The 23,843-nt window shown below is 41.3% G+C and overlaps 1 protein-coding gene across 1 annotated transcript in view; it reads left to right on the top strand.

The window, feature by feature from the left end:
- The window catches only part of UBR4 (ubiquitin protein ligase E3 component n-recognin 4), a 78,922-nt gene that overhangs the window by 967 nt on the left and 54,112 nt on the right, over positions 1–23,843 (top strand). Inside the window, exons 3-36 of the mRNA XM_059829843.1 lie at positions 4,108–4,205; positions 4,955–5,058; positions 5,749–5,878; positions 5,976–6,115; positions 6,465–6,567; positions 7,093–7,234; positions 7,393–7,517; positions 8,218–8,342; positions 8,579–8,638; positions 8,764–8,954; positions 9,193–9,292; positions 9,382–9,519; positions 10,025–10,142; positions 10,567–10,754; positions 11,345–11,504; positions 11,637–11,722; positions 12,723–12,892; positions 13,575–13,857; positions 14,474–14,606; positions 15,022–15,101; positions 15,733–15,861; positions 16,302–16,484; positions 16,712–16,834; positions 16,924–17,153; positions 17,807–17,931; positions 18,378–18,475; positions 18,603–18,760; positions 19,475–19,684; positions 20,701–20,802; positions 21,686–21,786; positions 21,981–22,179; positions 22,408–22,596; positions 22,952–23,015; positions 23,206–23,397. Of these exons, the coding sequence (XP_059685826.1) occupies positions 4,108–4,205; positions 4,955–5,058; positions 5,749–5,878; positions 5,976–6,115; positions 6,465–6,567; positions 7,093–7,234; positions 7,393–7,517; positions 8,218–8,342; positions 8,579–8,638; positions 8,764–8,954; positions 9,193–9,292; positions 9,382–9,519; positions 10,025–10,142; positions 10,567–10,754; positions 11,345–11,504; positions 11,637–11,722; positions 12,723–12,892; positions 13,575–13,857; positions 14,474–14,606; positions 15,022–15,101; positions 15,733–15,861; positions 16,302–16,484; positions 16,712–16,834; positions 16,924–17,153; positions 17,807–17,931; positions 18,378–18,475; positions 18,603–18,760; positions 19,475–19,684; positions 20,701–20,802; positions 21,686–21,786; positions 21,981–22,179; positions 22,408–22,596; positions 22,952–23,015; positions 23,206–23,397 (4,777 nt within the window). The remainder of the gene's footprint in view (positions 1–4,107; positions 4,206–4,954; positions 5,059–5,748; positions 5,879–5,975; positions 6,116–6,464; positions 6,568–7,092; positions 7,235–7,392; positions 7,518–8,217; positions 8,343–8,578; positions 8,639–8,763; positions 8,955–9,192; positions 9,293–9,381; positions 9,520–10,024; positions 10,143–10,566; positions 10,755–11,344; positions 11,505–11,636; positions 11,723–12,722; positions 12,893–13,574; positions 13,858–14,473; positions 14,607–15,021; positions 15,102–15,732; positions 15,862–16,301; positions 16,485–16,711; positions 16,835–16,923; positions 17,154–17,806; positions 17,932–18,377; positions 18,476–18,602; positions 18,761–19,474; positions 19,685–20,700; positions 20,803–21,685; positions 21,787–21,980; positions 22,180–22,407; positions 22,597–22,951; positions 23,016–23,205; positions 23,398–23,843) is intronic.

Raw genomic sequence — 23,843 nt, 5'->3', positions numbered from 1 at the left:
TGCGCGGGGCGGCTGAGGAACGTCCCTGCTTGGTGCTGGGCAGGGGACAGCGGCGGGGCTGGGCCGGTGGCCAGGACCGGTGGCCAGCGCCTGCTGCGGCTACCGGGGAAAAAGGGAGCCCCGAGCAGCGTCCAGGGAGTTACTCACGCCCAGCCTCCTCCCGGTTTCCTGGGGACTGGGAGGCTCTCGGGATGGTGCCCTTGGGACCTAATCAGCGGGGATGAGGATGCACACCTGGCTGTTCGCGCTGGCTGCTGCTCGGCCGCGGTAAAAGCACCTTTGACAGTTGTCCCGCGGAGAGGCTTCGGGACTGTTCTTGTGGTTTTGCTTTTGTTCAAGCGCATTACGCTTTTGCAGGCTGTGCGATGAAAACTGTTGTCTCACCTGTGGCCAGTCTTCTCTGGTGACAGACTCCCGGGGTGGTCATTGTATGGCATTGACTTCCTCTTAGGTTTCTACCAGTAAAATACTGCTCATGTTTTAAGGAGAAGTGAAGCTGAAGCAAATCAAGTCTGCCTTTTCTTAACCAGAAAGGTTAGAGTCGGAGCACGAGAGTACTCATTGGAGCTACTTAATTTAACTTAAAGCTTATTTTATGATCTAAAATGCTAGGTATGAATGCCACAACATTATGCTCCGTTACAAAGATATAACCCTGACCACAATAAGTTGTTAGAAAACAAAAAATAAACACTGTGCTAAGGAAAATAATAAAATAAAGCCTTGCGGTATTTTGCTTAATATAGAATGGCTAAGTGTACAAACAACGGATGCTTCAAATTCACATTCTGTGCCTATATACGTATAGTAGTGTTTCACCTGGAAACCTGTGTATACTCAGTATTTACATGATTTGGGCAGTTCTTAGGCTAATCTTTCTTTTAGGGACCATTTCAGCTTCGCTTTTCCATGTGGCACTCCGCTGTCACTGTGCCTAAAGTTCATTATTGGAGTGTTTCAGCAGAAGAATATCACAGAAACGCTTAAATGGATGCACTTGACTTTTGGGAGAGGTTTGTTGCCTCCATTAGTGAGAACGATGGTTCCATTTTCCACTGGAGACAGCAGTTTATTGCCATTAAGTAGCGCTGCCCTGAGGTTTGAGTTGTGTGCCTGATGCTGACTGCGTTTTAGACCCGGCAGGATTTAATGTGAGCGCAAGGCCTGTGGAGTCTTGCGGGACGGTAGCTTTTATTTCATGCCTTGATATAACATGTGGCAAATCACAGAGGAAAAAATACAGCTTGTTTGTGTTTGGAGTCATGCTTTTCTATTCTGAACAAACAATCTATCTTTAGATTTCTAATCTAAAATATTTTATCTGTTCAACTTATTTTTAGAAGACGTTTGTTAGCTCTGGTAGCGTTACTGTTGGTTGACACCATCCACAAAGTGGCTGGATTTCCCCTTAAATAAATGTGGTGCAATGACAACGAAATCGCAAATGTTTTTCTTGTCAAAATAAATTAATAAACTCCTCTTCCTGACAACTCTTGTATTTCATTTTTAAGTTTAAGCATCATCAAGTCACTGGAATTCCCCTCTTAGCAGGTGTAGTCAAGCATTGATAGGCTTTGGCTTCTTATTTGACATAAATTATGGAAATGCTGACTTGGAAAGATGCAACTGAAGTGGAACACAGTTTACAAACTCTGTGACAGTCAAATGAGGCTGGTTTTCAGGGGAGGGTTTTCCACAGGGGGAGAACTCCTGCACCTGCTGCTGTGCCTTTTCAAGCAGGAGGCTGCTTTTGTGTCTGCTGCCTTGCATAAAGGGTCTATTTTGGGCCTGTTTAAGATTTGGAAGCAGAACTGAGAAAGGAGGTGGTATTTGTTGCTGACGTGTTATATTTGATATTGACACGGAGGCTTCTCAGTCAGCGTGAGTAATGGTTTTACCTGGGAAGCAAATGTTATTTCAGCAATAAATCATAATACAATAGCTGAAAGTTATTATTAAATCTCACTGTATATGCAAAATAACACTTTAGCACATCACAGATTAAACTGATATCTCTTATTTATGTTTACTTGTAAGGACTTGATCATTAGTTGACAGAAGCCTTCCACTTTTCATTACTGTAACAAGTTCACGACTTGTTTTAATAAAACTCGAGCCTCTTATTGCCCAACCCAGATGAAATTCCTTATCTTGTTCTGCTTTCTGCACCTTTGTGTTCTTATACCTTGTGGCTATTATGTCTTGCACAGCTTGACCTATACAGCAGAATGATAATTGAGGAGCTGCCTCCTGTACTCTGTTATTCCAAAATTGTTCTCGTTTGTTCTCTTAAAATACGTTGCACACAACTACTGCTGCTAATTTGTAGTTGGGCGTAAAGAGGTACGTAAGCAAAATTAGTGCCTGAATATAAGAGAGCATGAACTTTTTTGCACGTTCATTCTCTGGGCTCGTTACCCATCAGTGCCCTTCTGGCAGGAGATGGCGAGGTGAAGTCTGGTGAGCGAGACGTTGAAACTCAGTCCTGTTAGCTGCTGAATATCTTCAAGTGAAGCCTTTCACTTCATAATGGCTACTTTGCTATTTCAGCTTTTTGGGTAGACTAACTAAAAAATCCCTAAGAACTAAGAAATTACAGCTACAGAGCCGCTGAGTATTTCTTTCTGTTCATTTTTCCAGAATAAATGATATATTCTACAGTTTCTTCTGTTTCAGCCACATCTCCCCTTATGATGACTTAGGATAGAAAAAGGAAAGGTGACTGGGCATAAATTGGGTGCTGTTCAGGTCAGCAGGGAACGGTGTGTCCCTTTCCTCCTCCCACCCTGGCAAAGCTGGCATCGTTGTGTGCGGGTGGGTGAAGGGGATACGTGGGTTCGTTTTGCCATACTCTGCAGCAGCGCTAGTCATTGCCAAACTTGAGAAACCACCGTTTTAGTTGGGTATAGCGTGCCGCAGTAGGCCAATGCCCTCTGCTCCCCACCGCCCCTTCAGAAATAAACTCTGTTGCCAGAGGTGGAGAAGGCTGTGTCCTGAGAGGTAAAGTGGCTAGTGAAGTTGAGTCATATAATCCGTTCTTCCAACTTGCTCATTCACTTCATGGAGTAAAAATTTCTGTCATCTGAAAATGTGAAAGAAATTAATTTAAGCGTTTAACAGATATGTGTCCACATCCCTTAGTTTTGTTGCAGGAAAAATTAAGGGCAGAACTAGCTATGGAGGCAGAGCTGTGTTTCTGTTCTTGGGGTGGTTGCCTTCAGGTTTCTGTGCAAATGGGATGTGGTGTGACACTTTACTGCAGCAGCCTTTAACATATAGTTTCTGTGCATAAATAGATGTTCTCCGTGGCCAGCAAGTCTCCCTGAGAAACCTCAGAGACTTGACTTTCAGGGTGTTGATGTGTATTTTGCTTTACAATTTTTACTTTTGGTTTGAGTCGGCATGAAGTTTTCACTCGCTCCGAGCTTTGTGTTGATTTCTGTGTGGGGCAAAACGATGCAGGCCTCTGAAGTTGCGAGCCTCTACCCATAAGGCTGATTTCTGTGGATGCGTTTTTCTCTGCTGTGCATTACCTGCCAAACCTCTTTACTCTCCAGCTTGTTGCAGACACTGCTGTTGTGTATTTGTTGTTATTGTGCAATCGCCTGGTTTGATCCTTCTGTTTTGCAGAATTGCATAAACTCTGGTTGACTCCGTGCCTTGACGGAAAGGGAATGCCTGTGCTCCAGTCCTGGCAAATCCTGCCGAGCGTTAACAGAACAAACAGTCCAAACTTTATGGGCAGCTGAGTTTAGAATAACTTAAAGATTAATGAACCTCTGATTGGGAGAGTGATTGTTAAAGAGGCTGACCTGTCGATGGTATAAAGAAGAAACATTTGCAGTATTGGAATTATTTCCTTAAATTTCCTATGTGTGTAACGATTTTGATGCCCTGATCTGCCTGCTGCTGGAGGACTCAGTCCTGAGGACACGGGAGATGGGACACAAGGGAGAGGATTCTGTTCTGGAAACTTTGATTTGGAAAGAGCATGTGATTTTAATGATCTTGTCTTACATCTGTTAATAGATATAACATTCTGAGTGTCATATGGAGCTTCTATTGTGCTGTATACAATTGACGTTATCTCCTGTTCTCCTGTTGCAGTGAATCTGAAATCCTGCACCATGACAAACAATATGAGCCTTTTTACTCTTCCTTCGTTGCACTTTCTACACATTACATCACTACTGTGTGTGGTCTAAGTAAGTGTTCCCCCTCCTTTGCTTCTCTTGCTCTTGTGTTATGACTAGGATATAGTAAAAGTAAACTAGAACTGTTGTCCTTTTGATATTTGTCTTGAGCCCTCTTTGTTAATCAGGTGTTAAGGCAGAGCGCGTGAGGCCAGTGTTGCTAGCTTTTATACTAGCAGAATGTCAATTCATATGAGAAGGGAAACTTGTCGATAGGAGTGTTTGGCCACCAGGTGCTGGGTGGCGTTGACACTTTGGTTGTGTATCCATTGGCCTGACTTCATTTAGAGAAAATAATTTTTGGTCCAATGAAGTGTTTAAATCCGTTTTCAGGATTTTTAGATTATTCTTTAGCAGTTATGTTACTATGTTGGAATTAATGATCAAAACATTGTGACTCAAAATATTTTATGTTATTTTATATTATTTTGGCTGACAGAATTTGGCAATTTCAGCAAAAAAGTGGTTTTGGTCAACTTGTTTCATGTTCTTCAGTGCTTCTGTCAGTGTTAAATAATGTTGCTGGCGAAGCCATTGTAGCTATCTAAATTACCTTGTCTGGGTAGAAGGTGTTATCCTTGCTTTACTGACATTTCTTGGGTTACATTTTAACGAGACTGAATTTGCATTGTGTCTGTGTTAGGCATGATAGATTGTGTATGCGTTCGTGTTGCATAGCATTCTGTTTTATTGAAAGTGTTAAGATCATCTTACGCTGAATGGTTTAAAAACTGTGTGATGCAAGCATCTGCTTTTTTCAGTACCAAGAAACCAATTGCAATCAGTGGCAGCTGCTTGTAAAGTCCTGATTGAATTCTCACTGCTGCGTCTTGAGAATCCAGACGAAGCCTGTGCTGTTTCCCAGGTGAGCACAGATTTTGACCGTGTGGGCAAGCCTGAGTGCGAAAATGGACTTTGGCCTCTAATTCAGAAATATTTGCTCTGATGTTGCATAAAGCAAAATTAATGAAGTTCTTAAAATATTGAAGGTGTACCACTTTGGTAAAGACTGCTACCTGCTGAATCTTCCCTCTGCATTCTTTACTCAGAATTTCAGCCTGTGAGCAAGCTGAAATAAAGGTGTCCTGAAGTCTTGGTTAATTCTCTTGCCATTTCCTACAGTCTGATTTGGTTTTGTGTAATAATCTAGATCAAAACTGTTTGTTGAGTTTTTGAAGCTGGATTCTTCCCCAGTTGTATTTTAGTCTTCTGGGAAAGCTTAAATCTATTTCAAAGAGGAAAGGCATGTGAGAAGTGTTCACATAATGTAGCTTCTGATAGGGCCGGCTTTAAGCCTTAGTGTGTCATAGGAGAGAGAGCTTTTCCAGATGCTTTTCCGTAACAAGCACATGGGACGATGTTAGCGACCTGAATTACCTGCAATTAATAAGCCACCACGATCTTTGGTATGAGATCAGAGTGGATTCGAGATGTTGTGGTCGCCTTACTAGCTGCAGTTGCAGTACTCTTAATGCAGCTGCTTAGAATAAACAATATCAAGGAATAATTGGAATCAAGAGAGTTTAAATTGTGCTTGATGTCTTCTTCTTTGTAGAAACACCTCATTCTGCTGATAAAGGGGCTGTGCACGGGCTGCAGCCGCCTGGATCGAACTGAAATTATTACCTTCACAGCAATGATGAAATCGGCCAAGCTGCCTCAGACTGTCAAAACCCTCTCTGATGGTAAGTGTTTTAATTTGTGGTTATATCACTGCGGCACTTGAGTTAAGCGTAGAAAAGACTATGGTTATGAAATGATGTTTTGCTGTGTCCCCTGCAGTAGAGGACCAGAAGGAGCTGGCCTCCCCGGTGAGCCCGGAACTAAGACAGAAAGAAGTGCAGATGAACTTCCTCAATCAGTTGACATCAGTCTTTAACCCTAGAGTCTCGTCATCGCCATCTGTCATGCCAGAGACACAGGTAAACAAACAGCCCTAGAATAGAAGCAGTCTGAATTTTAGCATTAACAATATCGGTGCAGGGGAGCATAGAGGGCAGTAAGTGGTAGTTTTTTAATAAACATGTGTAAAGAAAACCTTTCTTAAGTATTTAAATCCTACTTGCATGTTGATGAATGGCAAATGAGAAAATACTGTTTGCATTTTATTGGCAATAGTAGTTTTGTTGCCTCGTGGAAGCTAATGTTCAGTGATATTCATAGCTCTTTTGAGTTCTGCTGCTGATGCGCCTTGTTCCTGTGTAGAGACTTACTGCAATACCGTTTATTTTTAATGCTTCCGTGATACATTTAGTATGTGCTTGCTTTTAGGTGGAAGGAGAGAGCGAGGATCAAGCTTCCACAGATCAAACCTCTGCGGCAAAGACAAAAAGCATATTCATTGCTCAGAATGTAGCCAGCTTGCAAGAACTTGGTGAGAATCAGCTTTCTAGCATCGGGGGGGAAAAAAGTGCTAGAGCAAATGTCTCTCCAGTGTTACAACCTACAGCTCTAAATGGGAAGAAACTTTCTGACCTAAAGGATTCACTTGGTTACATGCTGATGCTACCAAGGGAGGTTGTGGCTGTAATGTAGTTTTCTTCATTGCAGAGGAGATGAGCTCAGCGTATTTGTATGCAGTAGGTTTGTTTTGGGGGGAAAAAAGGGTGGGCGATATAAAGTAGCCTATGGGATGGATTACTGAGCGGGTGTGAATTAGACCTGATATGCCACATAACATGCACACAGAGCCTTGTGACACCCCTTACAAGTACTGGATGAAAACTTCACCATCCAGTTCATGTGTTGTAAACTGGTCTTCATCCTATTGCCTCATCTATGATGATATTTTCTCACCACAAAGAATAATTAAGTCAGTTATTGATGACCGTTGGATCTGTTCTGCTTAGAAGCTCTCCCATGGAACAGTAAAAATAACACTGCTATTTTTGTTTGGTAGGTGGCTCTGAAAAACTGCTGAGAGTGTGCTTGAACCTCCCATACTTTTTGCGATACATAAATCGATTTCAGGATGCGGTGTCAGCCAACTCCTTTTTTATTATGCCAGCCACGGTGGCAGATGCCACTGCTGTTCGCAATGGGTAAGAGTCTGTCGTTGCTCTTCTTTGGTAGATGCTGGGTACACTGTATGGGAGAAAATAACTGTGCTAGCTGTGCAGTGTGAGTTATCATGCTGCTCCTGTGAGCTGTCTGATGTGTGCATTGCATTGCTGAACCTTAATGTGTGTCGTTACTATAGATTTCATTCGCTGGTGATAGATGTGACCATGGCACTGGATACTCTGTCTCTGCCTGTATTGGAGCCCCTGACACCCACGCGTCTCCAAGATGTGACTGTTCTTGCTCTCAGCTGTCTCTATGCAGGTGAATGGATTTGCTATATTTTCTTTGGAGCTTTAAGTTGCTTTTGCTTTTGCTCTGCTTTGTTACTTGCACATTTGAGGCTCAGCCCACAGATAACCTTTATTTCTCGTGAATTTTTGAAAGCTGTGCCGCATACCGCATAGTATGGAGACTGGGTTAAATGAAGATTGTTTTAGTGATGCTGAAATTTTGATATATTCTGCGAATGTTCTTGTCAGTATCTGAGAGAAACACTGAGTGACTCAACATCTTCTTAATAGCCTGTAATTTCTGCTCTTTTTTAAATGTTCAAAGCATAATACATTTTTGCAGTGCTTATGGCTTCAGATTCATTGGTTATACCCCCAAATCAACCTTGTTTCCCAGGTGTGGTTTAAGTACACCAGAATCCCGAGTGTTTAATTGGTATGAGTAAGATTTTAAAGAGATATGGCAGTTGAGTATGAAGATTGCCTTAAAAATGGTATTGAATTACATGGTAAAACATTTCCTCCTTTAATTGTTCTCACGTGTTTCTGTAGGACGAAACTTGACTCTTTTGGGGGATTTTTTTAATCTGCCAGCTGTAATATTGAGTATTCCCAGCTCCATCAAGTTTATGGGCCTGTTTGATACCGCTTGTTTTAATGTGCTAAGCAGGAACATTGAGTCCCGAGATTGGCTCTTAAGAAGAATGTTACCTCCGCTTGTTTTCAATCAGGTGTGAGTGTGGCAACTTGCATGGCCATCCTACATGTGGGTAGCACTCAGCAGGTACGAACTGGGTCAACAAGTTCCAAAGAAGAAGATTATGAAAATGATGCTGCTACTATTGTACAGAAATGTGTAAGTAGATGAGAGAACATTGGTTGTTTTCATTCTCGGCAAGTGAAGTGCATAGAATTTGTATTTGTTTGGATTGCAATACCTATCTATTATTTCTAGGCATTAGACTTGCTGATAAAGGAAGTAATGAGATGGCTAGTTGTAGAGGGCAAAATACAATTGTATTTGGCGGTTTTATTTTTATTATTGCCCACTGGAGCGCTTAAACTTTACCATGGTTTTGGATTTATTTGCAGCTTGAAATTTATGAAATGATTGGACAAGCAATCAGCAATTCACGCCGTGCAGGGGGTGAGGTAAGATTTGTGTCTCAGTAAGCTTTTTTCACTGTTTTTGTGCTGGTATATTTTGGCATTTGGATTGACACTATTTTGTCTTTTTGGTGCTTTTGCCCCCCTCCCCTTCACTTTTGGGATGATAGCATTATCAGAACTTCCAGCTGCTCGGGGCTTGGTGTTTGCTAAACAGCCTCTTCCTCATCTTGAACCTCAGCCCCACGGCCTTGGCTGATAAGGGAAAGGAGAAAGATCCGTTGGCTGCTCTTCGTGTCAGAGACATTATTGCTCGTACTAAGGAAGGCGTTGGGTCTCCCAAACTAGGACCTGGGAAAGGGTATGTAAATACCCCACGAAAGTAATCGCCCATGTATCTAACCATGCCCAGCAAGCAACTACTACAGAGTCTTGTTGGGCTCTTGAAATTTTATCTCCATTTCTAATTTAAGTCTTGATTCTTGGAAAGAAGAGAAGTCCTCTTCTTCAGTTTAGCAAAGTAGTCACTTCACTCAATTTAATATATATATATTTTATTTTCTCCCTGAAATTACACTGTATCCTTTATATTTCTCTAGGCATCAAGGGTTTGGTGTTCTGTCAGTGGTGCTAGCAAATCATGCTATCAAATTGCTGTCATCGCTCTTTCAAGATCTGCAAGTGGAGGCATTGCACAAGGTATGTAGGTAGCACCTATGTTCTTGTGAAACGTTTTGCCTTCTCCACTGAAACACACTTTAAATTCTCTTTTCAATGCTGTCTTCCAGGGCTGGGAGAGTGATGGTCCGCCAGCAGTGCTGGATATCATGGCTCAAAGCACATCCATCCAGAGAATTCAGCGGCTAATAGATTCTGTACCACTCACTAATTTGCTGCTGACTTTGCTATCTACTTCCTACAGAAAGGTAGGAACTGGTATACAGCTAGAGAACTTCTGTAGCTGAACCACTCCTACTAAGTGTCATCTGCATGGAAAATTCTCACTTAACAAGCTGTGACTACGCCAAGAAGAATTTGGAATTCTTCTTTCAGAAGCTGTCAACTGAGGCCTCTCTCCTCTTTTCAGAGATTGTTAATTTGACAAACTTGTTCTAATAAAATTTTTCTGTAAGCTCAGTGGTATTTGTGAGTTTAGTGAGAAGATGAAAAGGCTGTATTCAAAACGGATGCTTTTGTGTTAGAGCTGTTACTTGAAGTGTTGCTTACAAGCTTGGCATGGATTATTTGTTTTCAACCATCCTGTGTAATTTTTAATACAGCTTAAGGGGGAGAAGCCTTGAAAAACTGTTAATAAATTAGTTGAGACAAATTTGCTAGAAGAAAACTAAAATGCATTAGGAAGTTACTCTTGTTTTCAAATTCTTATCTTTCATAATCCTAAAATTTAACTTGTTCTGCTGTTCTTCTAAGGCTTGTGTCTTGCAGCGTCAGAGGAAGGGCTCCATGAGCAGTGACGCAAGTGCCTCCACTGATTCTAATACTTACTATGAGGATGATTTTAGCAGCACTGAGGAGGACAGCAGCCAAGGTAATAGAGTTTGCAGCAAGCAACTTAAGTTGGGATTTTATGCTGTCTTTCAGATTTAGTGGAAATCTGGCTACAGGTCTGTTGCCTTCTTGGACTGGAATGTCATGTAATGCTGAAAATATGAAACTGTAAGATCTGTTTGGCAGAAGTAATGCTGACTGTACTCTTTTATGTAGACTAAAGCCAGAGTGGCTGGGAATTGGTGGTATTTGGTGATGAGGAGAGTGGAAATAATTTCTTCTTGTAAATTCCTGCTGGACTTCTGTAAAAGTGCTTAGCCTTGTGATTTGGAAAGGAAAAATGAAGATAGCAGACACCTTAACTCTGCTCACCAAAACTCTTTTTCAGGCCTTTTCTAAGCTGAGTAGTTTGCATAAGGTAGTTGCTTATAATATGCTGTTGTTTTTCCTGCCTCCTCTGTTAGATGACGACAGTGAACCAATCCTTGGGCAATGGTTTGAAGAGACAATCTCTCCAAGCAAAGAGAAAGTGGCCCCACCGCCACCCCCTCCACCACCACCTTTGGAGAGCTCGCCTAGAGTGAAAAGCCCTAACAAACAGACTGCTGGGGAGAACGGGAACATCCTGGCTAGCCGCAAAGATCCAGAATTGGTATGGGAAGGTCTTCAGGCTTAATGAAATAACTGATGTGCTGTAGCGTTGTTTTACTTGTCAGTGGCTAGCTACATTGACAGACAACATGATAAATGTCAGGTATTTTAAGTACTTTGCTGATGGAGTGACTGTCTTGGCTTTGAAGAAAGAAGTCTTTGAGGAAAGACATTTTCTCTACTCTTCTGTCAGGTGGAATATCACAGTATTTGTTAATGCCAGGGAAGCAAAGACTGAGGATAATATCTATTTGGGTTACAGAGGGAGAGGGAAAATGAGGGCAGAACTATAAGTGAAATGACTTGCTGATAGAATGCTTTTAGCTCCAACTCCGTTGGGTAAAGACAAAAATCAATACTGCAGTCGAGAGATTAGAGACTTGCGACCTTTTCAGAGAATTGTAAAATTGGTCCTGATACAGAACACAGAGTGCAGTGAGCTGGATTGCGAGGGATCAACCTGTACCCCACTGCTAGGCGTGGAGTTAGGGGACTTGACTTACTTTGCTGGTGGTTTAGTTTTTGTTTAATGTTGTCTTACAGTTCCTCTGCTTTTGTTGCTTCTATAGTGCGTTTCTCTTTTCTTTTCAGTTTTTGAGCCTAGCTTCAAACATTTTGAACTTTATCACTTCTTCTATGCTGAACTCCAGGAATAACTTCATTCGCAACTACCTGAGTGTGTCTCTTTCGGAGCAGCACATGGCTACACTGGCTAGCATCATCAAAGAAGTGGATAAGGACGGGCTTAAGGGTGAGTGAGCAGGACCTCTCTGTTAGAGAACACAGACTGTAGGGTTTATAAGTGTATGTTTTCTTAGCTCCATGTAGAAATCTTAAATATAGGAGGGCAGCAGTAGAAAATGGCTTGATCCCTGTCTTACAGGCACGTCAGATGAGGAGTTTGCTGCTGCACTGTATCACTTCAACCATTCCCTGGTCACCTCAGATCTTCAGTCCCCTACCTTGCAGGTAAGTCTGTGGTTGACTGTATAAATAAAATGAAGAAGTGTTGGTGTCTGTTAATGTCTCTACACAGACTGTCTACACCTAGAGTAGTGTGTTGATGATTCCATTTCACCCTAGAGTATATTCTTTTGCAAACAGAGCTTGGAATATTTTGGATCCAAGGAGTTGGATTAGCTTTGCAGTCATCCAGTACAAAACATCCCGCAGAGTGTAAACTTAACATCTAGAGTTCAAATTAATCCACTGAACTTTGAAGGTGATGAAAGCTGAAAAGGAAGAGAGTTTGTATATTTTGTTTTGGAGAGTTGCCTCTATCCATGCTTTTATCAAGAGGCATTCCTGCAGATTTCCTTTGCTGTCAGCACTGATGCCAAAAGGCCTTGAAATTCTCTCAGGAGAGAATAAAATTAATCCTTTTGCTTTCATGTAGTAACTTTGTAGCCTCTAGGTTTCTTTGCTAGGTCATGGGCTGACCTGACTAACACTGTAAGTAGAGGTTATAAATCTGCTTACCAGTCAGTGAATTCAATCCCTATACTTTTCACTGACTGTTTGCTACTGTATTTAAGATACTCTGGGTTTTTTGTGTTTTTTTAAAGCTATTGGATTTTTCAGAAAACTGCCTTTTTACTATATTTGAAAAGAAGCAAGCATTACTGTGATCAGTCAAAGGGGTCGTCTTCCAAATTCTTAGATACTGAACATAGGAGCATAATCTCTCCTGCTGTGATATTGCAGTAAATGAGTAGAGCTCATTAATGCCATTTTTTTCTGCATTGGTGTTGAAGTTGAAAGTTTGTTGTGTTTTAGGTGGCAAAGTGACAGCGTAAGCGTCCCTCAGTAGCTATGCTGTGTATTTGAGAAAGGAGAGATACTGCTGTAAGAACCCTTACAAGCTCTGAGTGCCCTATTGTTTATTGTCATCTATATGTTCAAATCATGCTTTTAATTAAAGCATCAGACAGGACTTGCCTCTTTTCAACCAGTCTCTGTTTTGTTCCAGAACACGCTTCTTCAGCAGCTGGGAGTTGCCCCTTTTTCTGAAGGTCCGTGGCCTCTCTACATCCATCCTCAAAGTTTGTCAGTGCTCTCGCGACTTCTCCTGATTTGGCAGCATAAAGCCACTGCCCAGGGAGATCCTGACGTTCCAGAATGCCTTAAAGTTTGGGAGAGGTGAGATAATTTTGTGTTAAGCTGGAAGTCAGTCATCTCTTACCTCTCTGATTTTCTATCAAGTGAAAATTCTGTGGGACCAGTGTAAAAAGTGTGTGTGTGTGAGCGGTGATGGTATGTGGTCCTTGGAGGAGCAGAGTGGCAGTCTTCTGTGTTACTGGAGTCCTTCACCTAGAGCATAGGAAATGAAACCTAGAATCGGGATTCAAGTGGATGGAGGCTGAATTACTTACAGCAATGCTGGTTTTAAAAAGGGAAGGCAAATGTCTTATTTCAGCAGGTTTCTGGTAGGTTCTGTTGTGATGGTGCCAAGATTTTTCTGCTCTGTGCCATTACCTGAATGTGAAAGTCTCTGATAGGGTTTAGCTGACTTAAAGCTGTAGTGGACAGCCTTTCCTGTGGGAACAAGTTTGCATCTCTCTTTCTGCCTTTGAATGATTGTTCATGTTTTCCATCAAATGTGTATTTGCTGCCAATTGAATTTACGTAGGTTTTACTGTTTGCATAGTCTCATTCCAATACATAATGTAGTGAATAAATTTGTGAAATTGCCAGTATTAGAAGAATAAGCAGAAAAATATAATTATGAAAATGTTTCTCTAACCTCTAGTGAAAGAGATTTTAAAGGGGGATCTAAGCAGAGAGAAAAGTAAACTTTATAAACTTCCTCTCGTATCATCAGGTTTGTGGGCACACTGAAGCAAAATGCCTTGCAGGGGACTCTTCCCAGTGACACAGAAGATCTGAATGTTGAACATCTCCAGTTGTTGCTGCTTATTTTTCACAATTTCTCTGAGAGGGGCCGCAGATCTATCATGATGCTCTGTATCCAGACAATTGTGGAGCTGACAGTGAACATGGATACCCAGCAATGTTCTGTGCCGCTTATCGTGGCACGTCTACTCTTGGTGTTTGACTACCTGCTCCATCAGTATTCCAAGGCTCCCGTGTACCTATTTGAACAGGTAAGACTTTGAGATTGTGTTCTGGATATTTAATTGGTCACCCAGCAATCATTTGGTGTGTTCTGGTGTCTGTGACTTTTGCGAGTAAATCGGTTTTGATGTTGTTACCAGCCTTTGGAGTTATAATGCATGATTAACTACAGTTGCTGATGCCTAGCAGCAGGTTCAGTTTGAGTGTAAATTCCTGGTGTAACTACTGTCCTATTAAATCCTGTTAAGGACAGGATGAATGCCTTATCTTTCAAAATCTTGAGTATTTGGGTAGTTAGGCAAATACCTTGTACGCCGTGTCCTTGCTTTAGCTTTTCACTGTTGAGGTTTTTGGCACTATTCTCATTAATGGGGTGCTAGTGTTTTGTGCCTGTCTTTTTCAGTTGTTGGAAGCTTGACCATTGATGTAAACTGTACACTCCATCAGATAGGGTCCAGGAAAAACCATCAGATAGGGTCCAGGGCTTCCCTCAGAAGCTGGGAATGACTGTGTTTTAGTAACAGGGTTGTTTGTATTTTATGGTTCTCTTTCTGTTGGTGGTGGTATTTTCCCCGCCCCTACCCCTTATTGACAAGGATGACGTGGGTGGGTTGTTTTGTTTTTTTTTTTTTTTTTTTAACTTAGGTGCAATATAATTTGCTGACTCCACCCATTGGCTTGGTGAGTGGATCCCAGGACAGTAGCAGACGAACGTCTGTCCCACTTTATCATGGGTTTAAAGAAGTGGAAGAAAACTGGACTAAACACTGTTCATCAGGTAAGACAGAAAATATAAGGGTTTTTTTATTCCAAGATTTGCAAATGAGAGGCCTGCTTGTGCCCTGGTGTGGGTAGCTTTTCCGACTTTTAATGGGCATAGTTGCAATAGACAGATAAAAGTGCGTGTAATGCAAGAAAAGTTTTATTAAACAAAACTATTGTCATCTAGGAATATGCTACAAGTAATTCAAAATAAGTGTGTATTTATTATGCCAGGATTGTACGAGTAGGAAAACCTTGGCTGCTTATACCATAGGTTAAAAGCACATATAATGTGTCGTGGAGCTAGCTTAGTAGAATCTGATATTAGTCTTAAAATGTGAAAGGTTGTGGGAGTGGAGGAGAGAGGATAACACAATACTGCCTAATTAAAACTGTCACTTTGAACATTATTTTTTGTCGTCATGTTCCAGACACAATTCCCCAGCCGAGGTTCTACTGCATCCTATCTCTAGAAGCTTCTGAAGATGATCTGAACCGTCTAGATAGCACGGTATCGGAATTTCTGTTTTAAAGACCTTTCTGTAAGCCTTGAGGGCCATGTTGATTTGACAAGTGCCAGGGAAAATAGACAAGAAGGAAAGACTTGATGAAGCAGGTAGAGCAGGAATACTTCACCAAGTGGAGATAAGAATAGTGGCTGAAAAAGATAATATGGGATTCCTTTTTGTACCTAATTGTGTGTCAGGGAAGTCAGTACGCAAAGTCTATGAAGATGTGTTGGACTGCTTGTAGTAAGGCTTGTGATTCAAATATGTATGCTGTGACAGAGAGCCCTATCATATCCATACATATTTTTCAGTGCTGTGGAAACATCTGGGACAAAGACACATGGCGTTAGAGTTGCTTTCTCATCGTTTTGCTCCATGTTCTTCCTGGGTTTTGTTTCCTGACTAAATTTGTTGTCATCAAGGTTATGGGCTTGCTTTGTGCATGCTCCCTTACAACTTGTTCATTGGTACTCTTGACTGGGGAGAGAAATACCCAACAGAACTAACTTCCTGAAGTTTTATTTTGCATAGTTTTGGTCTGTTGGTATTCTGAATACTTAAGAGCTTGACTGGATAAAAATGCAGAGCTGTGCAATTTGCAAAGCAACGATCCTGACTTGTCCTCCCTTGCAGGTTTGTGAGGTCCTTTTCTCTAGGACCATGAAGTATGATGAGCTTTACACAGCCCTGACTTCGTTACTTGCAGCTGGGTCACAGTTTGATACACTCAGGAGGAAAGAGAACAAAAATGTCACTGCACTGGTAAGACTATGTAGCTGTAATGTCTGTGTTGAGGAATAACAAGTTCTCAAACTTAGTATTTTCAAGCAAAGTGTTTAACCAAAGTATTCTGGACAGTGGTTGGAGTAATGGGGAGCTTAAAAATCCCATAGCTAATGGTAGTGTTTATGGTGGCAGTACATCTCATATGAGGTTTTTAATTCATAACATGTTCTAGACTTGCTGTATGTCCCTGGTAATTCCAGGAGGTCTGGCTAGAATATGATGAAGCAGAAAAAAATTGTATAATCTTTCCTTTTTCCTTACTCACTCCTTTTTGTTGCATAATTTGTTGTATAATATGACATCTTACTTGGCACATCTACAGGAGTCTAGAGTCTCTGATGAGAGAATTTCAGTAGCTGTAATGATTGAAACTACAAGCTCTCTTTACTCATTTGTCCAACTGTACTTTTGTTTAGGAAGCCTGTGCACTTCAGTACTACTTCTTGATACTGTGGCGGATACTAGGGATTTTGCCTCCATCCAAAAACTACATGAATCAATTGGCTACGAACACACCAGAGATGAGTGAATGTGATATTTTGCACACATTGCGCTGGTCTTCCCGTCTGAGAATTGCGTCTTATGTCACGTGGATCAAGGTACAGCCTCACCTTTATAGGGGTGTTTTGTAACATTGTTGATAGTAAGAATGTCAAGTCACTTGTTCTTCCATGCTGACTGGAGGTGGAATTTGTTGTTTGGGCATGGTGGTGAGAAATGAGAACCTGTATCCATGTTTTCTAAAGTGTTCTAGCCTGGTAATTGGCAGAGCAGTTAATTATAGAGCACTTCTAAAGTGTGACAGGTCTTTTTTTGGCATCTGTAGGATCACCTAACCAAGCAGGGCATGAAAGCTGACCATGCTGCTTCTCTCATTGAATTGGCCTCCAGCAAGTGCAGCTCAGTGAAGTATGATGTGGAAATAGCAGAGGAATACTTCGCTCGACAGGTAAGGTGGTGTGAATGTAATTGTGCATACGGAGCTTCTATTTGTGTGGAATGATTTGCACTTACTGTTCCATCCCTTTGTATTTTAAGATATCTTCTTTCTGTGGTGTTGATTGCACAACTATTCTCCAACTGCATGAAGTTCCCAGTTTACAATCCATTTACACCCTTGATGCTGCAATTTCCAAGATTCAAGTTTCTCTAGATGAGCACTTTTCCAAGCTAGCTGCAGAAACTGATCCACACAAGTCTTCTGAGATAACCAAGAACCTCCTGCCTGCTACGCTGCAGCTTATTGACACTTACGCTACGTTTACCAGGTACAGTCCTTAGGGTTACTAGTAGGAATACAATTTTCCTCTGTGCACAGGGCTTTCTTTGCGTGTTGTTTGTTGTTTTCTTAGAGGTAGGTGCTTTGCTTTTTTTTTATAGTCCAGTGTAATTACTCTAACTTACATCCTCTAGAGTGTTGATTGTTTTAAAAGAAGAATTTAAAGTATCTTCTCAAGCCATGAATGTGAAATTGTTGTTTCTAAGTAGCGTCCTTGTCTGATCTATCAAGGCTTTCTTGCAAGCTTGCAAAACCAGCTTTTCCTCCAAAGATGAAACCTCCTCTTACCAGTCCATAGGATAGTACTACTTAAGGTTATTTGACTGAGGTAATATTGAGACTGTCAGACCATCAAGAAGGAGAAGGGGTTTAATTCTTACATTAAGTGTCTGAAGTCTTCTAAACTCTCGTTAGAACCTATGTAGAAAAAAGTGAAAGTAAATCAGCTTTTTCTTCTGAGTGGGTGCTTTTCCTGGTAAGTAGCTTAGAGGAGATAAAAGCCCAGAACTCCCTTAGTGGTATAACAGGAAGTATAGGGCAGAACTTCAGAAGTTTGCTTTCTTATCTGTCACTATATTGACACATTTAGTTCTGAAACGCAGAGCTATTTCCTGAAATAAATCCTTTCCATCCTGAATGCAGATCTTACTTGCTGCGGAGCCTCTCTGAAGAGGGCTCCACTGAGAATAAACCCTCTGAAGAGAAGCTACGAGGTTATGCTGCTGTCCTGGCCATTGGATCCAGTCGTTGCAAGTCTAATACCCTAGGTGAGGGCACTGGATAGTTCAGATTTCTTTCTCTCTGTAGGTGAAGCTTTCTACAATGCTGCCAATGTTCAGTTTCAAAGCTGTACGCTGGCTAATGTGTTCTCGACCACTTTGTTCAAATGAGCGCATTATCCTGTCAACAGCAAACTGGGAAGTCTTTTCCTTTTAGTATCCTAACAAATGTAGAAGTTGGGCAGACCTTGAAAGAGTAATTATCTTGTGGGCTTATCTGGCTTATTGAAATGCTTTATAACCATGTTGGGGCTCTGGTGGCATGGCATAGTAAGGGGAATTATGAAATGTTGTTATGTTGAAGGCTGCTGCAAATTAGTATTTTTGCCGTGTTTGGCAAAAAAAAAAGTTTTAAAAAGTGTTGTAGGAGCATGTTGGTTTTCAATAGGACCCATGAAATTACTTGGTGACTTAGGATTCTGTATTAATTGCAGGTCCAACACTTGTTCAGAACTTGCCATCAGCTGTGCAGACTTTATGTGAATCATGGAACAACATTCATACAAACGAGTTTCCAAACATTGGCTCATGGGTGAGTCCAGCCTCGTAGATTGATCTGATCCAATCTTAACTCCATAAATTGCTGGGAATGGCAGGCAGTGTGTCTTTCTGTTAAAGATAAATGGTTCTGATTTTTGTGCATGTGTCTGAATCCTTAGCGCAATGCCTTTGCAAATGACACGATCCCTGCAGAAAGCTACATCAGTGCAGTTCAGGCCGCCCACCTCGGTACTCTCTGCAGCCAAAGTCTACCTCTCGCAGCCTCCCTAAAACACACCCTTCTCTCCCTGGTCAGACTCACTGGGGATCTCATTGTGTAAGTGATATTTTGTATATTACATTCTTGCTGTATAGATCTGTCTGCTCTTCTGAATGTCTGTCTTTATCAGACTGTTTGGGTTCAACACTTAGTTCAAAATACAGCGCCAGTTCACTAAGCCTTTAATGGAGTTACTTTCAGTTTACAGTTCTAAATTCCAAATGAATGATAAATAGCCTTTCTGTCTTGATCTGGTATCTCTAAAAGTCAGACTCCCTGAGAGAAACCTTTAGTCCTTTTTGTTAAATAGGGACTTGAAGAAACGGAGATATAAACTGAGGCAATATGGATCTGGTTAATTAATTCCTGTTTTGTTATCATTCTCGTGTGATGTTTTCAAAGCATAAGGAAAAAGTGAAATGAAAGAGTTATTTTTTTCCCCAGGGACTTACTCTTAAGATATTCTGAAACAAAAAAATAGTTGTTGACACTGCAGACAAATCTAAAAGCCATACTACGTGGTAGCATGACTGTCTAGAAAAATGTTGTAGCTGTATATATGCAAAAGTAAGAGGTGTAGAGTTTTCCAAATGAGGACCATTTTTCTGAGGGGAAAAATGGCTGGGTCAGTGTATTTATCCTGGCTTTCTAAAAAGGGTTTTTATCACGGACTTCCATCCAGACTTGTGCCTTAGTTGTGTGACTTTATCCAGTACGGGTGGTCTCCGATACGTCATACAGAGAATTAACTTGTTTTCTTTTCTTTTCAAGCTGGTCAGATGATTTGAACCCACCACAGGTGATTCATTCCCTATTGCCCCTCCTTTTGGAGACCAGCACAGAGAGTGTGTCAGAGATAAGCAGCAACTCCCTAGAAAGGATCTTGGGCCCTGCAGAATCAGATGAATTCCTGGCACGTGTTTATGAGAAATTGATCACAGGATGCTATAACATACTGGCCCATCACTCTGATCCAAACAGGTAACAGCCTGTGTGGCTCGTAGTTCTCTTCCAACAAAGCTGTATGCAAAGAATTACTACAGTATGTTTAAACATCAGTGTCATTTCTTGAACAGCACAGCAGAAGGGTGAAAAATCAGCTTATTTTTATCTGTTGAAGACTTCTATACTTGCAGACTAAAAATACAATATATTTTATTCACGTTACCAGAATTCTCAGCACTGCCGTTCAGGCAGTGTGAATTTTAATCACCTCTTGTAACTCTGGATGGAGCATGTATATATTTAGATAGTTTTTTATTTAAGCAAATAGAAAATTATGTAAATACAAGCACAAAATCAAAGCTGAAGATGCCGACCTAACTTGCTTTATATGCCTTTGTCTCTGTTCTTGACGTTTATAAGGATAGCTAATCCCTGCTTTATCATAGCAAACTAGCCAGATTTGAGCTTCCCACCCCTTACTCTCTGTGTGTATGGAGAGAATAAGCTTGATTCGCAGATGTTGATTTTACCCATCTGAAACATAAAACCATTAGGCATGATGATGTTGCATCTTTTTAACACTGATCCTCTCTGGATGGAAGGTATTCAGAGGGAGATCTACTACGCCTTCTGGTAGAGAATGTAAACGTAATTGGATTTTACTTGCAGGGTGCGTTGTGGAGTGGGGATGAGCACAGGAGAAAATGGGGAGGAGTAACACTAAAAGAGACTTAAAGTGTAAAAAGAGCAGCCGTTTACAGGAATTTGTAATGTAAGGAGTCTGAAAGGTCTAGTTTATTCTAGGTTTCTGGCTGTGTAACTTGCCTACAGCATCATGTGCCGCTTTTTTTTTCTGAACATTTGGTGGATTTGTTGCTGTTTATGTATGTTTATTCATCAATTATTTTTCTCCTGTCTCTTGGAAAGGGAGCTGATTTCAGCTAGTGGAAAATGTATTAGAATTGTATTAGCAAAATGGATCACTTCTTAGCTCTCAGAATTGGTGAAATTGCTCTTATTTTCTTGTTTAATATGCGTCTTTTGATCCTCAGTGGCCTGGATGAGTCCATCTTGGAGGAATGTTTGCAGCATCTGGAGAAACAGCTGGAGAGCAGCCAGGCCCGAAAAGCCATGGAGGAATTCTTTTCAGAAAGGTGAAGTCATCCTGAAAGTTGTAGCCTAAGGACTTTCTTTTTCTTCCTTTTTCTCTTAGCTTGTCACTGTCAACACCTAAGTGATGTTAATGCCATTGTGCAAGAAAATACAGAACCATGTAAGGATAGGATACCCTTCAAGCAGCGCAGGAGAGCGTGAAAAGACTTTCTGTGTGGGAGAGGACCTAGGCCTTTGTCACTCCAAATAAAATATTCAGCGAGTTCTCATCGTGATCATCAGCGGGGAATCTTGCAAGAGGATTGTTTGGTCAAAGGCATTATAAGGAGGCTTTTGAGAGATGCTGTTGCAAACTCCCAAGTTCTCTCAGTGCTTCCTTGGGGCAATAGGTTGATAATTTTAAGGGTGGAGGTGGGGTGTTGGCCTGACTTAGAATTACGAAGACAAATTGTGATGGAAATAGCATGGAATGACAGTGTTCTGAAGAGTTATGAGGGTGAACTGGGTGAAAGTTTTTCTCTTATTACAAAGCCGACCATTGTCTGGGTTTGCTCTCTATTGTTCAGCAGTTCAAAATTGAAGCAGTCTGGTGGCTGGCTGTTGTGCTTTGTTAAGACGGAAGGGAAAAATAGGCAAGAAAATCTTGATTTTTTTGTTTGGAAACTGATACAAGCCCTTTTGTGACTTGGTATGTGGAGAATACTGATATGCTACTCAGGAGCTCCTGAGATTTACAGGTTTTAGTCTGAGTTAAGAGTTTGCTTTTTGTCTGAAAGCAATTTCTGTGGCTTGGTTGCTGTGCTGAGCAATGTTACACGAACTATTACCTATCTTAAATGTGAGGGCAGGTACAACTAAGTGTGAATGAAAACAAGGAATGGGTTGTCTTTTACAAAGCTGACTTAATTTCCCCCCTTCATGTAGTGGAGAACTGGTCCAGATCATGATGGCGACAGCCAATGAAAACCTCTCAGCGAAGTTCTGTAACAAGGTGCTGAAATTCTTCACCAAGCTCTTCCAGCTAAGTAAGTGGTTGTTGCATCTCTTCTGTCCTGCCTTTTCCACTTTAATACTGTTCTTGTATTAGACTGCGATAGGAAGATGCTTGAAAGAAAAGCTGTGAAAGGAAGCGGAGTGACAGCTTCACAGTTTTAATGAAAAGCATCTTCAAACATGTTCAGCATAGCATCTGTCACTCACTAGTAATTTTCGCCACTAGCTGAGAAGAGTCCCAACCCCAGCCTGTTGCGACTTTGTGGCTCTTTGGCTCAGCTGGCTTGTGTGGAGCCTGTCCGTCTCCAGGCCTGGTTAACCAGGATGACCATGTCCCCACCCAAAGATTCGGATCAACTGGATGTTGTTCAAGAGAACAGGCAACTGCTGCAACTCTTGACAACTTACATTGTTCGGGAAAACAGGTAAAGTACAACCTTTGTCATTTCTTTTGTGTGCTGTTCATTTCTTTTGTTCTCTGGATGTGCAAATTACTTGCAAGTTGCTGATGGCTTCATGTTGTCAGCTTTCTGTTTGCCGGGCATGGCTGTTTGCCCTGAAAGCATTGCTGTGTCAGTGCTCTTCCAGTGTGGGGCTTAGCTGTATTTCGGTGGGTGACATACCCTGTCTGAAACTTTCTTCTTTTTGATTAGCCAAGTTGGAGAAGGCGTGTGCACTGTTCTGCTGAGTACTCTGATACCAATGGCAACAGAAATGTTGGCCAATGGTGATGGCACAGGCTTTCCTGAACTGATGGTCGTGATGGCAACTTTGGCTAGCGCAGGACAAGGTGCGGGACACCTCCAGCTTCATGGTGCTGCTGTTGACTGGCTAGGCAGATGGTAAGAGTGAGCTGTATGCTGCTGTTTGTTCATTTGCACCACTTAGACTGACTTTTTTTTTTTCCTGGTAATTTGGGGACAGAAGTTCATGTTTACTGTCACACGCTTATTTTTTAGTTTGTTGTTTGTTTGGAATATGAGGTCTCTCAGAGAGGCTGATCGGTGTCCCCTTTCTTAAGAACCACCATGTGGTTTCTTTGTCTTTTCCACTCTTGATGATTTAATTACTGCATTTATAAGTTTCCTCTTGCTAATCTAAAGCAAACTGAATGCTTGAAGCTATTGGTGAGAACTGAGTTTACAACTGACAGTCTTTGGGAAGTATGATGATGTTCTCCCCTGTTTTGTGTTACAGCAAGAAATACCTGTCTCAGAAGAATGTGGTAGAAAAAATGAATGCAAATGTCATGCAAGGGAAGGTAAGGCATGTGACTATTACTTAGCTTGCAGGAATAAATCTCAAGCATGAGCTGTACCAGGTGTCCTGTTTTGGTTGCATGGTGGGAGTTTTAAAGCATTTGGTCAGGGGGACTGTTCTGTTTTCTTGCCTTATAGCAGCTATTATGGGATCTAAGTTGCCTCTCATTTTCATTCATCCCTGCTTTATAGCATGTGACTATCCTGGAGTGTACATGCCATATTGTCTCTTACCTGGCCGACGTCACTAATGCACTGAGCCAGACCAGTGGCCAAGGACCAAGTCATCTTTCTGTTGATGGAGAGGAACGGGCAATTGAGGTGGATTCGGACTGGGTGGAAGAGTTGGCAGTGGAGGAGGAGGACTCTCAAGCTGAAGATTCGGTAGGCAATAGCCACAGTTAAGGCTGCAAATGAGATGAAGATTTATTTTGCGCTTCCAAATCAGAATTACTCAGGTTATAAATTAAGATTTTGTTGTTGTTTATTCCTAATGTGAGACTGAGTGAAGAACCCTAGTTGTCAGATCTGGAAGAGAATCTCTGTCATTCATGCCTAGATCTGTTGACCTTGTGTTGTCAACAAAAGTTAAAAGGTTTTTTTTTTAAAAAAAAAAAACCAAAAAGAAGGCAATGGAGTAAAATGGGTTTGTTCCTACTGGCTTGTTTGTGAAATTACTAGCTTTTATATCAACAAGCAACTTACGTAAGGCTTTTAAGTGCTGTTGGGTGGGGGGAAAAAAGCTGTTATTAAGGCATTCTTTAAAATTTGTCAATCCAATATATTATTTTTGTTACTGTTTTCTTTTTCTTGATTCACTCCTTTGAGTT

The sequence above is a fragment of the Gavia stellata genome, chromosome 27, assembly GCF_030936135.1.
Source record: "Gavia stellata isolate bGavSte3 chromosome 27, bGavSte3.hap2, whole genome shotgun sequence".
NCBI classification, from domain to species: domain Eukaryota; kingdom Metazoa; phylum Chordata; class Aves; order Gaviiformes; family Gaviidae; genus Gavia; species Gavia stellata.
This window is presented reverse-complemented; position numbering and strand designations above follow the sequence as displayed.